A 15246-nucleotide genomic window follows, 5' to 3' on the forward strand; every position below is an offset into this window, starting at 1 on the left:
TTATTTCATTAAGGGCTATAAAATATTTTAGATGAGAAAAGTACTACTGTTAATTAAAATATTATAAAAAGATATTTTATTATAGTCCTAGTTTTAAAAAACAGCTACCTGGTTGATGCCTAAGTGACAGAAGCTAAACCACAATAGGAAGACTATTCTCTTATCCTGCCCAGATGTCTGAAGGCAACACTGGCGGTGGAGGCTGCGTTACCTTTTCTAGAGCTTCTCGTACGACTCTTTCAGTTTCTCGCTTGTGATCAGACTTCATTCGGTCTTTAAAGTCATTGAAAATTTTGGTGTATTTGTCGTGGCACATGCTTTGACACACTCCGTCACTGGTGGTCTGGGTGCTTCGATGCAGCATTCTTGGTGAAGAGGCACTTAACTTCTTGGTCTGAGTTGATACAGAAACTTTTTCGATTGGCTGAGGCATCGTGGGGATTTCCTGGCTGGAACTGACTGCTTCTGTTTCAGGCTCTGGTTCCTAAAGGATAAGGAAAGTGCTATAGAATTCACTAGTTCAAGAGCAAGCTCTATTAGGAGAAAAACAGAGTGATATACATAAATAGCCACATAAAAAACTGCAGTTCAAAAACCATGTAAGAAAATGGAAAATTGTTTTGTGTATTTTACAATTAAAAATAAATTTAAAAAAATTTAAAACACATGCAATTAGTAGGTACAATAATTCTAAACAGGAACTTCATTTACAATTACATATCAATATTATGGTTTTTCTTTTCAAAACAGACTAAACAAAAAAATTTATCATACAAAATCATTATCAATTTATAGTCACTTCTTTGGTTTAGGTTCTTTAACAAATACCCTAAACCACTTCTCACTGAATATGTGTGAGGATTTTGCCCATATTTACACCTGATTTTAAAATATGCATGGATTATATAATTTTAAAAGGCTGAGCTCAGCCATAGTTTCCTCCAGTTTTTAAATGTTGGCCTCATTGATTTGTTGGATAAACACTTTGTTTTTTATTAGTGCTATGAGAAAATATCAGAGTTCTAGAAAATACAGCAAAGTGCCCTCCCACTTAGCCAGCCGTGGTCACTGCTGTTTAACTGGTAAGGAGACTTGCAGCTCCCGTGTGTTACTCTATGACGGGAACAGTGGGAAGACTGGGTCCAACTTGGTTGCTACAGGTTGACTGACGGCAATGCTTTTCGCAAGGACCTGTGAGGAGCACTGCCTTGATCACAACTGTGAAAATATTTCCTGTTTCAATTGCCACCTGGACACTGCAAGGCAGGCAACTTACTTCTTTTTTGGGTTCCACACTTTGATTACGTCGTCCTTTCTTTGTTCTCGGTTCTTGAGTGACCTTTAGCTGTGGGCATCATAAAAGTAATAGCACATTATTCCCGACACTATGAAACACTTCTCTGCTGCTAAGACTAGCCAGGGACCCACAGGTCAGGGGGGAGCACTTGTTCCCTTCCGCATTAGCTCTTTCAAGACCACGTGGTTGGCACTCACGGAATGATTCCTCTGGGCCGAGGGCTTGAAAGAGCTAATGTGCTGGTAGAGTCAGGATCAGGGCTGGTGGTGGCTTCCGTGTATTGGAACTGGTTCTGGTTTCTTTCGCAGAGCACTTTACAAATGTTACAGGAAAGGAATAAGGAAAGTCAGAGTCTGCTCATTCCAGGGAGGAGTGTGCGCTGACACCTGCACATGCAGAACAAGAAACGACAGGCTCTCACTGGCGCCTCGCACCTGCTCATTACTGGTAGAGGAGATGCTGGATTCTGCCTCCTCCTCCCCTCGGTCCTCATTCTTAGACTTCCAAAACCTCCCTTCACGAAGGAAGCGCTGATGCAGCTCCAGCTCATCACAGGCCTTCTTCCAGCCCATGCTGCGCTTAACATGCAGCCGGTGAACGTTGACTGTGATGTCCTGTATGTTTTCAGAAGGAATCCAGGCCCTGTGAACAACATTGAAAGGGATGGTTAGAAATTTCCAAAATGGGAGGGACTTCCCTGGCCGTCCAGTGGTTGAGACTTCGCCTTCCAACACACAGGGAGCTAAGATTCCACATGCCTCGTGGCCAAAAAACCAAAACATAAAACAAAGCAATATTGTAACAAATTCGATAAAGACTTTAAAAATGGTCCACATCAAAAAAAAAAAAAGAAGAAGAAATTTCCAAAATGGTAGAAACTCTACCCATTGTAAAGTACAATTTGTGGCTTGAATAAAAACTCTTACCAAGTAGAAAATAGGTGAAGTGACATTTGTTTTTCACAGTCATCAAAGCAAAGTTCTCAGAATGGGAGTGATTCACAGCTCTTTTTAAAATGTTCAATATCTCATTGTTTTGAATACTGTAAATTATTCAAAATCTAGCTATTTGCATGTTAGAACTATAGAATCATTTGTAAATGCCCAGAAATTTTCATGAGACACATACAAAATGAGGGCATCTAACAACTAGTATCTAGTAAGTCATCACATTCCTATTCATCAGATGAACCATGACCAACAAATGGAAAACTGTTTGTATCATTCAGCAACCAGGTACTCAACTGCGAACACATAAGTTGATCTAAAACTACATTTGGTTCTATTGGGAAGAATGCTAGAAATTTAAGAAAATTTTCCTTGGTGCTAATCGCTTGACTGGACTTAAATTAGCATCCAGCTCAACCAAGGCTTACCGTGTGCCAGTGGAAGGCACCACAAAGCACACAGTGCGTGGGACCTATGACTGTTCCCGCCTCATTTGACAGCTGGCAGAGATGCTGCCAAAATGGGGTTAAGGAAAGCTATTAATTAGCAGCTGGAACCCAGTGAGGGTCCTCACTGTGCCTAGTTTATTAAGCTGGCACTTCTATATACATTGCCACTGCCTTTAACTGAGAAACAATGATAAAACAATGCAGCACAGAGTCGAGGTGACTCTGGGGTAGTCTGGAGAGGAAGAGGGTTTTGGCTGTGAGTGGTCACAGGTTTCATTTGGGCTCCAACTTGAAGGAGGAGTAAGATTTAAACAGGGGACCATATGAGGGGAGGACTTCTAGGCAGAAGGGATGTCACAAATGAAATAAGAAAATATAAGGATATGTGAGCCACAGTTAATAAGACATTTTCTAGAGCACAGGGTACAAGTTGGGATCCAGCACTGCGAATACACAGATTTGCTCTTTTCAGTCTTATTAGGAGTTTCACAAATACTAGACCTATGACTGTTCTGAAGGGATCTTACTGAATCCCGGCACATATGCCTAAAGCCAAAAATGTAGACTTCTAACTTGCTTGTACAAACTAAGCTGTTTGCTTTAGAATTTAAAAGCACATTTTAAATATATAATAATCCATAGTTATATGGTAATGATAACTGAAATTGTTAAATTTGAACCTATTTATAAATATTACATTAACAGTGTCATCTGACAGTGCTTTATTAGAAACCAAAGTAAACTACACTTTGAAAAAGAGTGCAAATAAAATTTTGCTGGGCTTCCCTGGTGGCGCAGTGGTTGAGAATCTGCCTGCTAATGCAGGGGACACGGGTTCGAGCCCTGGTCTGGGAAGATCCCACATGCCGCGGAGCAGCTGGGCCCGTGAGCCACAATTGCTGAGCCTGCGCGTCTGGAGCCTGTGCCCCGCGACGGGAGGGGCCGCGATAGAGAAAGGCCCGCGCACCGCAATGAAGAGCGGTCCCCGCACCGCGATGAAGAGTGGCCCCCGCTTGCCGCAACTGGAGAAAGCCCTCGCACGAACCGAAGACCCAACACAGCCAAAAATAAATAAATAAATAAATAAATAAGAAAATCCTTTAAAAAAAAAAAAAAGAAAATTTTGCTTGTGGAAGAGTTCCTTGCCATTAGATCTTGTATTTATATTATATTTACTCTTTCAGTCAACAAACATTTATTGAGCACCTATTACATACCAGTCAATCAATAAAAGTGTTAAAACAGTTTTTAAAACCAGTATGTTTTTTGAGAGAGATTTCTGTTATAAGCAGTGCTGACTACCTGGAATCAATTTGTGACCTAGGAGAGAATCTTATCCCCTTGGATATATTTAGTCTATCGAATCTATTTAATCTACTGAATTTATTAAATTTATTCAATTTATCTATTACCAGGTGGAACCCAGTGAGGGTCCTCGCTGTGCCTAATTATTAGGTTGGCACTTCTACATACATGGCCACTGCCTTTAATCTATTGAATTTAATCTACTGATCTAATCTACTGAATCTATTCTTAACATGAGACTTAAGTCTCAATGCAATTCATAAAAACATTCCTATTCTCTCTTAATCATCTCCATTATTGTAGATAATCAGATTTCAGTTTTAAAGAGTGTCACTGAGCATGCAATCTGACCTACACTAAAAATAAAAGGCAAACTGCACCCTACAATTTACAGTAAGTTTAATAAAAAGAGGTAAAATCGAATCTGGCTATGCCTACACATCTGTCAATCCAGAATTCTCTGAATATATGCACAATAAAATGGCTCAGTGATCTGATGGCAAATGAACCCAAAATGTCCCCTTTCTTTCTTCCCTGTGCCATTGCTCCCTCCAACTACAGGCAGCAGAAAGATTTAGCCCTGCTGACAGTCAGACCCTATCAGCTACTTTTTTTCCTCTGACAGGCAGAACCCTGCATACCCTATGAAAACCCTGCCTGTACTTACCAGGACCACAGGCATCTACTCCCTGAACGTTACCACCTGCTCAGGGTTCAGGGTCTAGGGAGGGAGCAGCATGTTCTGGTGTGAGCATACAGAGGGACTGGTCCAAAATCATTTATTTGCTTAAATTTTTTTTCTCCCACCTAAGTGTAGAGACATGATAAACTGGCTAAAGAATATTTACTGTATTTATTCATGGTGATCTCTGCGTAACAATGTGGTATTTAATACCACTGAACGGCACACTAAAAAATGTTTACAATAGTTTTAAAAAAGTATTTATTAATGAAAACTTGCAGCTGGGGGCCCTTATAGGCCATCTCTTCTTGGTATATAACATGTTGCTTAAGTAATTAAAACTCTATTATTTTTATAGAGTTCATTTTTTAATATATCAATTATTCTAACATGATAGAGTATCATTTTTAAGGTATGTACCCATCATTCACTTCAAATATCTTGCTGGGTATATTGTAACCAGGAAAAGCAAATGAAAAAGATTCATAGTAAAATTGTATTTATAGTAAAATTGTAGATCTTTTATTTTCTAAAATAAAGTCCTTAGAGTCCCATCTGTCTATAATTTTTTTAGATAAAATCTTCCAAGAAATAAGAAGTTTGGGGGGAAAAGACTCTGGAAATGTAATTTTCTGTTTTAATTCCCTCTTCAGATGACAAACTTACTCTAAGGACCCAAGTAAATCAGCTCAAATATTCTTTTAAAATATTTTCTGCACAGTATATACTGAATGATATAAAACAAACTCACTCATATTATTAATAAAATACCACTCATGGTTGAAGATACTATAAAGTTGTTTTAAAATTAGTGAAAAAAGAAAATATAGGAAAATTCTGATTATCAGATTGTTCTCATCTGGTAGTATGGTTTTTAAAAAATAACTGAATTCTTCATTTTTCTAAATTAACTGTTTATTTAATGAAATTCAAAAAACTAAGTCAAATTTTTCCCTCATATACATTCTTAGATCATAACATTGACACTCTCCTGTACTCCTGAGTTGATTATTTTTGTCTATGGCTTTGACAGAACCTTGAAAGTACGGTTGAAACTACCGTAATGATATTACAATTCTATGAAATGAACACATCCTGAGAAGCCTTCCACTTAACTCCTAATATGGATTCAATCCCACCATTAACACGCTTCGGAACTCAACAGTGTCAACTATTGAAACTGTCCTGTTTAGTAACCATTATCTGAAATACCATGTATAGAAAGCACTGTTAGGTGCCCAGTCAAGTTATGTGCTGATTTGTTTTTTAATTTAAAATACACTTCAGGGCTTCCCTGGTGGCGCAGTGGTTAAGAATCCACCTGCCAACGCAGGGGACATGGGCTCGAGCCCTGGTCCAGGAAGATCCCACATGCCGCGGAGCAACTGAGCCCGTGCACCATAACTACTGAGCCCGCATGCCACAACTACTGAGCCCGTGAGCCACAACTACTGAAGCCTGCACGCCTAGAGCCCGTGCTCTGCAACAAGAGAACTCACCGCAATGAGAAGCCCGCGCACCGAAACGAAGAGTAGCCCCTGCTCGCTGCAACTAGAGAAAGCCCGCACGCAGCAACAAATACCCAACGCAGCCAAAAATAAATAAATACAATAAATAAATTTATAAAAAAATAAAATGAAATACAGTTCACACCGTTTCTAATGGCAAAGCCCCCAGAGCACTGGTAAAGCAGGACTGGGCACCCCCCACGACTCCTGGAGGCCCAGGGGTGATGGCTGCACATGATTACCTCTGGTGGTGGTGACCGAAGAAGCGGACGTCAACCTGATTGTCCTCTTTCTGCATGACTTTGGCCGGCCAGAATCCAAAACCTTTCATTTTAGCCCAAACCAGTTCATGATTAGGTATCTGGAAATAAAATGTTTTACCTTGTCATACTACTTTTAAAGTATTAAATACAAGAATATCATTAATACTGAACTACGCAGTCAAGCATAATCCATTATTTTGAAAATATTTTTTTTTCTAACTCCTAAGCACACAGAACTTACCCCCACCCCAGGATTGACTGATTTTGCCTCCAAGAAAAACACCAAAAAAATTAAAATTTGCATAAGCAATGTGGACCTTCATTTCGCAGAAAAGACAGTGAAAAGAATCTCAATAGCCTGTGGCATCTGGAATGAAGCCAACAGTGTAACAGTGGCAAACAGAACACCCTGACTTTGCTTCACGAAATACAGTCCAACCCTGGGAGCCTATAAGAAATGGGAGAATTTTAGGCCCTCCTCCCGATCTATCAAGTCGGAGATGCAAATTTTAATGAGACCCTCAAGTGACTGAGGAGCACAGTAATGTCTCGGAGAGTAGGGGCTCTCAGGCAGGCTCTTACACCATGGCCGGGGGTGGGCGACTGCCCCTGGAACACTCCTTGAAATCATGCCATTTTAGGGGCAATCACACAGCTATAAGTATATATAAAGACTTAGATTTCTTGTGAGAGAATGAGAGGAAAAGCAAATTTTTACTTTATATATTAAGGGATTCAGTGTTTATTCCTAGTCTTGAGGGTCCTCATTTTAAAGTCACAAATGGATACTGATCCCAAGTTGTTTTCCCCGTGTTTCAGTTTTTATACTCATTAAAACCATACATACCATGACACAAAGAAAAATATTTAGAAGGATTGTAATCTTCAAGCAAATTGGAAATAAACTTCCTTAGAGTAAGACATCAGACACTTAAGAGGTTAAAAAAAAAAATCTCAAAATTTTACATACACAAGGATAGCAGAACCAATTGTCAGGACGAGCATTTGATAAATAGAAGCAATTCTTGCAAAGTTGTAATTCATCCAGCTGAAAAAGAAAATCAACTATTTAGCCTACATAAAATACACACATGCATAAAACTATATAAAATAGATCCATGCAAATTAACATTCTCTTTCATGTATACAGTCTTCAGTTTTGTCCCTTAAGCTTAAAATTCTAATTTTCCAATGAATAATACCAGAAGAGCCTGCCACTTTCTTCTTGGAACCTCCCGAAGGTCCCAGATTGCACTTGGAATAGAGGACAGATTCCTTAGGGGGCCACTGCATCTGACCTCTGCTTCCCCAGCCTCACTGATACCTTTCCAGTTCAGCACTCAGATTAAAGGCTATTTCCTCAGAAATGTCTCTTGATCTACCCATATAAAATATCCGCTACCAATAAAAGCAGTCCCTACTTTGCCTCATTCTCTTAGTGTTATTTTCTTTCATAACATTTTTTTATAACTTGTAAAGAAACCTATTTTGTCTGTCCTTTTCTTGAGTCTCCCTCTTCAGAATACAACTGTATGAGCAGGAAGCCAGCATCCTGATTCCCATTTTATTCCTCCTAACACAGCACATAGTAGACACTCAATAAACATGTTTAACGAATTTTTTAAAAGTCATATTTGAAATGGAATCAAGAAACAAAACTTTTTATATAAATTGAGACACTTTTGCAAAGATAGTATGGTTATAGATGAGTGTTTCAAATAAGAAAGACCACCCAAAAAATCCTTCCCTAAATATATATTTCATTTATTGTATAAATATGAATGCTGTTGTTTGGACGCTTTTTTGCCTGTGTAGTGTAGTAAGAACTCAAATTTGAACCTTTCATTCCCAGAGGGTAATGTTTATTGAGTGCCTGCCCAGTGCAACACATTTACATGTAGTTATATAACTAATACTCTTTAGGGTAGTTAAAGAGGAGAAAACAAAGTTTCTGTTTCTTCTAACTAGTAGAAGTTACTTAGTAACTAAATCTAACTCCCAGGATTTCTCTGAAAATAGTTCTGCCAGAATTCTTCCCTCTGTTTGCGTTATTTGCCATGTATGTCATACATGGAAATAAAATTATATTTAAAGAAAATGGCAAAATTAAAATGTACATATCAGAGTGGAATTCTGAAATAGATTAATGTGGAATATAGCAAGAGTTTAGTTATTAGGCGTGGATAGTACCTCATGACATGTGTCTTTATAGAGCATCCTTGCTATGTCAGCTTGCTCACTGTCTGCTGTAATTAAAGACAGGTATCTATTACCAGTGATCTAGAAACACAAGACTATCAAAATTAATACAGCCATTTAAATTTTCTGTCATTTTTAACAAAAGTGGACACATACCATTTAAAACAAAAACGTATATTTAAAATAAAATTAAGGCAGTAAAAGAAAATGCTATCAGCAGCTTTAATTTTATATCCAATATAACATAATACTCTAGGTACAGAGGGACCTCTTTCATTACTTTTGAATGAGGGGATATTAATGCGGAAAATCAAAAGTAATCAAAGTGCTTATAAAAAGCCTTTCAACTAAGTTTATAAGTTTATATATAAAACCATGAATATTATTTAGTGTAACTAGAGTTCTGCTTTTGGCCAGTCAATTCTATAAGCTATAACTCCATTACCAAATATTTTTAAGTTTAAACCCTAACATTATTACTTACTTACAGATCATTCAGGTATTGTTTTAATGTAATATTTTATAAAAGATATTTCTCGACATGGAATGTAAATGGTATGAATTTTAAAAACTACACAAAACAAAAAAACAAAAAATATTCAACCTCCATAGAAAATCACTGTGTTGTGGAGAAGCAATTGAGCATCAGCTTTGAACTCTTCGTAACTTCGGTACTTCCCTTCGTTCACTTTCTGCAGAGGGAAAACAACAAAATGGCAAAGGGTTAATGGTGAAAACACCTGTCGGCATTACAGCGTTAGAGTGCAGGAAACAGGCGAATTTTCCAGAATGGCATTACGACTACTCCTGTGTCCCATGGTACTGACAGAATGTGCGTAAAAGAAACCCACAACTCCGTCTGCAGTTAGACTATTACAGGATGGTGAAGTGCACAGAGCCCACATCCTGCAGCCACGTTGTCCCCGATATTTATTTACTAGCATGAACTCTGCAGCGTGAACACCGCATTCTGTAATAACAAAAGCTGCTGCTAAGCACTGTAAATAACGAAAGCTTTGGTCAGTGGGGTTGATGAGACCCTAACTACATATCTACTATTTTTATAACTCAAGAGAATAAAAATTGAAAGAAGAGCTGTTAGCCTCTGTGACAGTTTGCCGTTACCACAAAGAAGATACGGTTATAATTCTGAATTGGGATTAGGTGCTGATGTATAAATAATTTTAAAGTCCTAGGAGGTCCTCTATGCACCAAGGCAAATGATGGTTCTGTCTGGCATCAAGGGTCACAGGGCTCTTTTATGAATATTGATATCTGAACTCCACCCTGAACTTCTCATGGCCTTGGGCTCACAGGTGCTCAGGCCTTGGCATTGTGCAGCGCTCCCAGGCTACCTGCCTATACCCAGGTGGGGACAACCGCACCCCGCAGTCCCCAAGCACCATCATAGCTCGTATTTTGGTCTGGACTGTGAGCTCCTGAAAGCATGAAAATCATGTCTTCCTCTTCATTTTCTTTGTGGTGCTTCTGCTCATGGTCAGCACTTGCTAACAAGGCACCATCAGCCCAGCCAGCGTGCTCCATGGACCCAACAGGATCAGATTGCAGAACGTGGGGAGGGGCCACACAGGGAGAGGGCAGGAAGGGCAGCTGAGTTCTTCATTGTTCTCAGAGGCTCAGAGTCAGGAAAAGAGGCTATGCCTGAAGCCACACAATCTAGGGGTAGGAGGTAAAATTTAAATTGCTCGTTTTTATGAACAACCTTCATTTATCCCTTTCTTCCACTGAAATAATACACCTTCATTCTTCCTCAGCTATTAAGCAGATTAAGAAATGAGTAAGATGATTTTAAATTATTCCTATGGTCTCCCTATTATGGCCAACCATAAGATTTTAAAACTTCAAAACGATACATAGGTACAGAATTAGTAAATCTGCAAAGCTAACTGGAAACAGAAAGTGTTCACTGGATGTTATTGCAATTTGTAATTAAATATTAACCAACCCATTAACAATCCTCAGCTAGAGTAGGTAAAAATAAGAACTTCATTAAAGAAGGATAAAGTTTTCTAGTTAAAACTTTGTTTTGTTCAAGTGCATGTCATTGTGTTTCCCAAGATCCTAGATCAGTTCTATGTTCTAATCTTCCCTTGAGAGAGACTCCTAAGTACTGCTTCTGAAACTAGGAAACCACATCCACATGTTAATTACATCTGGAACATTACACTGACCAGGCTACAATGCATTTTCTTTAAGCAGCAAGTGTCAAGAATCAACAGGCTGCTGAAAACCAAGCCTCTTACAAGATGACCCCTAAAGAGCACTAGAGGGAGTGCATGCCATTCACAAGGGCAGCTGCTCAGGCAGGAGGGCGGCAGGTGCACGACCAGGGCTGTGCTGTCAGGGAGCTTTACCTCCTGAATGGCAGGGACGTCGACCGCCGAGTGCACCAGCCGCCGGTACATGGGGTGTTTGTTGTCCTTCCCCTTTTTATTAAGGTCAATAGCCTGAAAGGTCATGAGACACATCAGTTTAAACGTGGCTAGAGAGAGGGGTAAAACATCAATTTCTAAACAACAAGTACTTTAGAACTTAATGAAAAATGTACATGCACTATAGTTTAATGTGGCATTCCTTAAGGTTTGAATAGAAAGAACAGTTATTTTGGAAAATTCAATTTCATTTTAAACACTAATTATCAATGAAAATGTTCATTCTGATAAATGGAATTTTAAAATATAAATGTTTCTAATCTAATACAGCTAAAGAAATGCCTGAGTTGAAAACAAAGACAAAACAAATTTAAAAGCCTTTTATAGAACTATTTACTGCACAAAAGAAACGGGACAGCAGTGGTTTCCACCCCTCATACTGCTCTATGCATATTTGTTCCTTGTCAGTCACTAACTTTTAAGGAGTAAGCCAGAGTGAAATATGTTCTGGGCGATTCTGAGAGCCCCCCTTACAGGACTCACCCTCTCCTTCATGCGGGAGACGATGAACCTCAGGTACGTACTCATCTCCTGCTTGTTCGTATTTTTCTTCTTGATGCTCTGTTGAAGATAGAAAAGGCCAAGATAAAATCTGATCATTTGTAAGTCTATATTCTTGTAAAAGATGTCTCATATAAAAGATTATAGTATGCAAAGATTTTCTTAAAAGATGTACTATTTCCAACATTATCTGATGCAGAGAAATCTTCAAAATTTGCATACCAAAAACAACATTTAACAAGGTAAGAATTGGAAAATATTATACTGTCCTTGACATAATAACTTAGAGAACTATGCATTGTTTTCTTGATGTTTTAAAACTTCAACCAATTTTCAGGTGAAAAGAAATAATGACAATAACAATAATGATATAATAATGATATAATGTAGAATCACTTATTTTATTAAAAAAAAATCAATGGCTGAAATCCTTTAGGGAATATTTTAAAATAGCAATATTGAATAGTGAATTTCAACATAACATTATTCTCTGTTAAAAAGATTATTAAATGTCTGTGTCACAAAGGAATTACATACACTGCAGCACACACATCTACATAACTATTTTAAAGTGTTACGGATCTCTTCAGTAATAACTCCAATTTCTGTTAGTCTTGCCTAAAAGTTAATTAGGTTCCTTAATTTATCTCTCAGAAAATTTAACTTTACATGAAGAAAAAAAGACAGGATTTTTTACCTTTTATGTCATTTCTAGACAGCTAGGAAACAAGGACCAATGTTCCCATTTCCCTAGTCAAGGTTAATATAATATACCATGACAGACACTGGACCATAAGTAGACTGCACTGCAGAGGACTGAGCAGGTTTTGGGCCACTATTTAATAGACGCTTTAACTTTTTCAGGCCGTTACATTATGAGTCTCTACCCAGTGGTATTATTACTTACTCCCAAAAGAATTTTATACACAGGAAGTCATCTCAATATGCTAAGTACAATGGAAGAAGGAGCAAAAATTTCTCATGTCAATGAGAAACCTTAGCTATGGCTTAAGCAAACTGATTATACATACACAACATTAAAATATCTGCCTAAAAAGTGGAAAACTGTTTTCTGAGCTGGAGACTTACTTTCACACACTTCATGTTTGACATGACCCCCTCCCTCCCTCCTCACCTGGATTCTTTGGCAACACAGTCAGTGCTCTCCTTACTCAGCTTTATTCTATGACCTGTGCCGTTTTATTATGGAGCAGTTTTTCTCAACCCCGGATGTACCTCAGATTCACTGGTGGACTCCCATAAAATGCAGCTGGGCTCCACCCCTGAGCATCTGAATTGGAATTTCTAAGGGAAAGTTCATTCATTTACTGTTAATTCCTCAGGTGGTTGTGACATCTGGCCAAGACCAAGTACCAGTGGTGTAGATGTGGAGTTTAAAATGCAATGACATTTCCTGAACCCCAGGTTTTATAATCTTCGGGGAAAGGGACTTTGATGTAGCTTGTAAATTCTCATTTTAAACAAAATCCCCAGTGAGTCCCAGGCACACAGACACATGAGAACTATTAACTGCTCCCTCCTGTAAGCCAGAGTAAAACAGTGGATCTGAAACACAATCAGCTATTAACGCTCTTGCGTAAACACTCTTGCTAGCACGGCCATCCCTCCAAGCACTGCTTTCTGTACTAAACAGCTTGATGAGCTGCTGGATATAGGGAAGAAAGGGTAGGAAGGCCAAGAAGGCTTTTTCCTCACCTCTTGGGAAACCTATATTCCCTTAAAAAGAGAGGAGAATAAAAACAAATGCTTCCAGGGAGTTTCCTGGTGGCCTAATGGTTAGGATTCCGGGCTTTCACTGCCGTGGCCCGGGTTCAATCCCTGGTTGGGGAACTGAGATCCTGCAAGCCGCATGGCATGGCCAAAAACAAACAGACAAAAAACCAAATGCTTCCAACTACATGCTCTATCATGCCAACTCTGAAATATTTTGGTTGCACTACTAACACTGCAGATCCCAAATATCGTTCTGATCGTTAAATCATACAACTGTGTATAAATTCAGGTATAACAGCAATCTATATCAGATTAGAAGTCTTGTAATACTATCTGTGGGGCCATGGTTCTTTTAATAGGTAACATATTATTCAGGTGAACTATACAACCAGCACTGTATGTAGTGCTGAAATATTACTTTAATGCTCACTAAAAATTGTGCCCAACTAAGCAGGGTGGGAACACTCTCCTCTCTGGGGCTCCCACTGAACACCTCGAGCTCAACCAGGCAGTGAGTGCTCTTGAAGGCGATGTCCACTAGCGCTGGGACGTCTGCAGTCACTTGAGAGGCGACGGTGGGGATGGGTGCTCACTGCATCCCCTGCAACGTGGCTGCTGCGTATTCTACACACGCACAGGAATACATTTTTCTCATTTCTGCACTCTCAACATCAACCTATGAAGTACTTCACTGTTAGTTACAATCCAACTCCTTTTGGTTTTAGAGCCTTAGAAAATAAAGCAATTCAATGTTTCTCTGTGGGTGAAATTTATGCAGTGCTAGAATCAGAATATCTCTACAGGCATACCTCGTTTTATTGCACTTGGCAGATACTGTGTTTTTTACAAACTGAAGGTTTGTGGCAACCCTGCATTGAGCAAGTCTATCAGTGCCCTTTTTCCGACAGCATTCGCTCACTTTGTGTCACTAGGTCACATGTAGTAATTCTCATAGTATTTCAGACTTTTTCAATATTACTGTATTATTATATTTGTTACGGTGATCTTTGATCAATGATCTTTGATGTTACTATTGCGAAACGATTATGACTCGCTGAAGGCTCAGGCGATGGTTAGCATTTTTTAGCGATGAAGTACTTTTTAATGAAGGTATGTACCTTTTTTGGCATAATGCTATTGTATACTTACTAGTTTAAACATAACTTCTATGTGCATCCAGAAACCAACTAGTTTGTGCAACTAACTTGATTGTGATATTTGCTTTACTGTTGTGGTCTGGAACCAAATCTGCAATACCTCCGAGGTATGCCTGTATAGCTAAAATATCCTAACCAACTGGTTCTTTCTTTGAAACAAAAAATATTGAAACTTTTTGAAACAGTAGGGAAAACCCTATTTTACTTTGCTTAAGTTTAGGTAACTGTGCATTACATTGTTCATGTAATTCCCCTGTTTAAATGAAGGTCTATTTTCAGTTCCTATTTTCTTTCCATAGAGTATCTACAAAATACATGGGTATTACATGCTCTCAGAATGCTTTTACTTTGGTTTCACCTGTTTAAACATTTTTAGATTAATTGCTAATTTAGCATAACCACGTGCAGCAACATTTCTTTCTGGGAAGACTCCAAATGTACAGAGTTCAGGCCGAGGGCCTTAATTTTACAAAACTATAATAAATGATAAATTAGAGGATAAAAATCTGATTTTGTATCATGTTTAAATTTGCTTAGAGTAAGGTGCTAGAGTATCTCTCCTCTTCAGTGTGCAATTCAAAGTGGCGATATATGCTTAGAAAAGTCACTATATTTCAGCAAAATGTAAAAGGAAACAAGGGGGATGGATGACTTTCTGTGGCTAAATGGATGTGACCCACCCCCACCCTTCACAGCTCCAACTCTGGCAAAATATTACTACCTAGAAAGTCTCCTACACATTTTATAAAGT

The 15246-nt window shown here is 38.6% G+C and overlaps 1 protein-coding gene across 18 annotated transcripts in view; it reads right to left on the reverse strand.

Moving 5' to 3' along the window:
• Window positions 1-15246, reverse strand: part of ZMYND11 (zinc finger MYND-type containing 11) — a 130321-nt gene that overhangs the window by 10864 nt on the left and 104211 nt on the right. For 12 of the 18 annotated variants that reach the window (XM_028162914.2, XM_007167476.3, XM_057543096.1 and 9 more), the window contains 9 exons: window positions 11587-11664; window positions 11026-11118; window positions 9255-9342; window positions 8642-8697; window positions 7422-7499; window positions 6431-6549; window positions 1732-1939; window positions 1277-1345; window positions 212-484 (listed from right to left, as the gene is read on the reverse strand). In XM_028162914.2, coding sequence (XP_028018715.1) covers window positions 212-484; window positions 1277-1345; window positions 1732-1939; window positions 6431-6549; window positions 7422-7499; window positions 8642-8697; window positions 9255-9342; window positions 11026-11118; window positions 11587-11664 — 1062 coding nt within the window. The remainder of the gene's footprint in view (window positions 1-211; window positions 485-1276; window positions 1346-1731; window positions 1940-6430; window positions 6550-7421; window positions 7500-8641; window positions 8698-9254; window positions 9343-11025; window positions 11119-11586; window positions 11665-15246) is intronic. The other 6 variants (XM_057543097.1, XM_057543092.1, XM_057543090.1 and 3 more) reach the window with 2 other exon arrangements.

The sequence above is a fragment of the Balaenoptera acutorostrata genome, chromosome 3 (genome assembly GCF_949987535.1).
Source record: "Balaenoptera acutorostrata chromosome 3, mBalAcu1.1, whole genome shotgun sequence".
Taxonomy (NCBI): Eukaryota; Metazoa; Chordata; class Mammalia; order Artiodactyla; family Balaenopteridae; genus Balaenoptera; species Balaenoptera acutorostrata.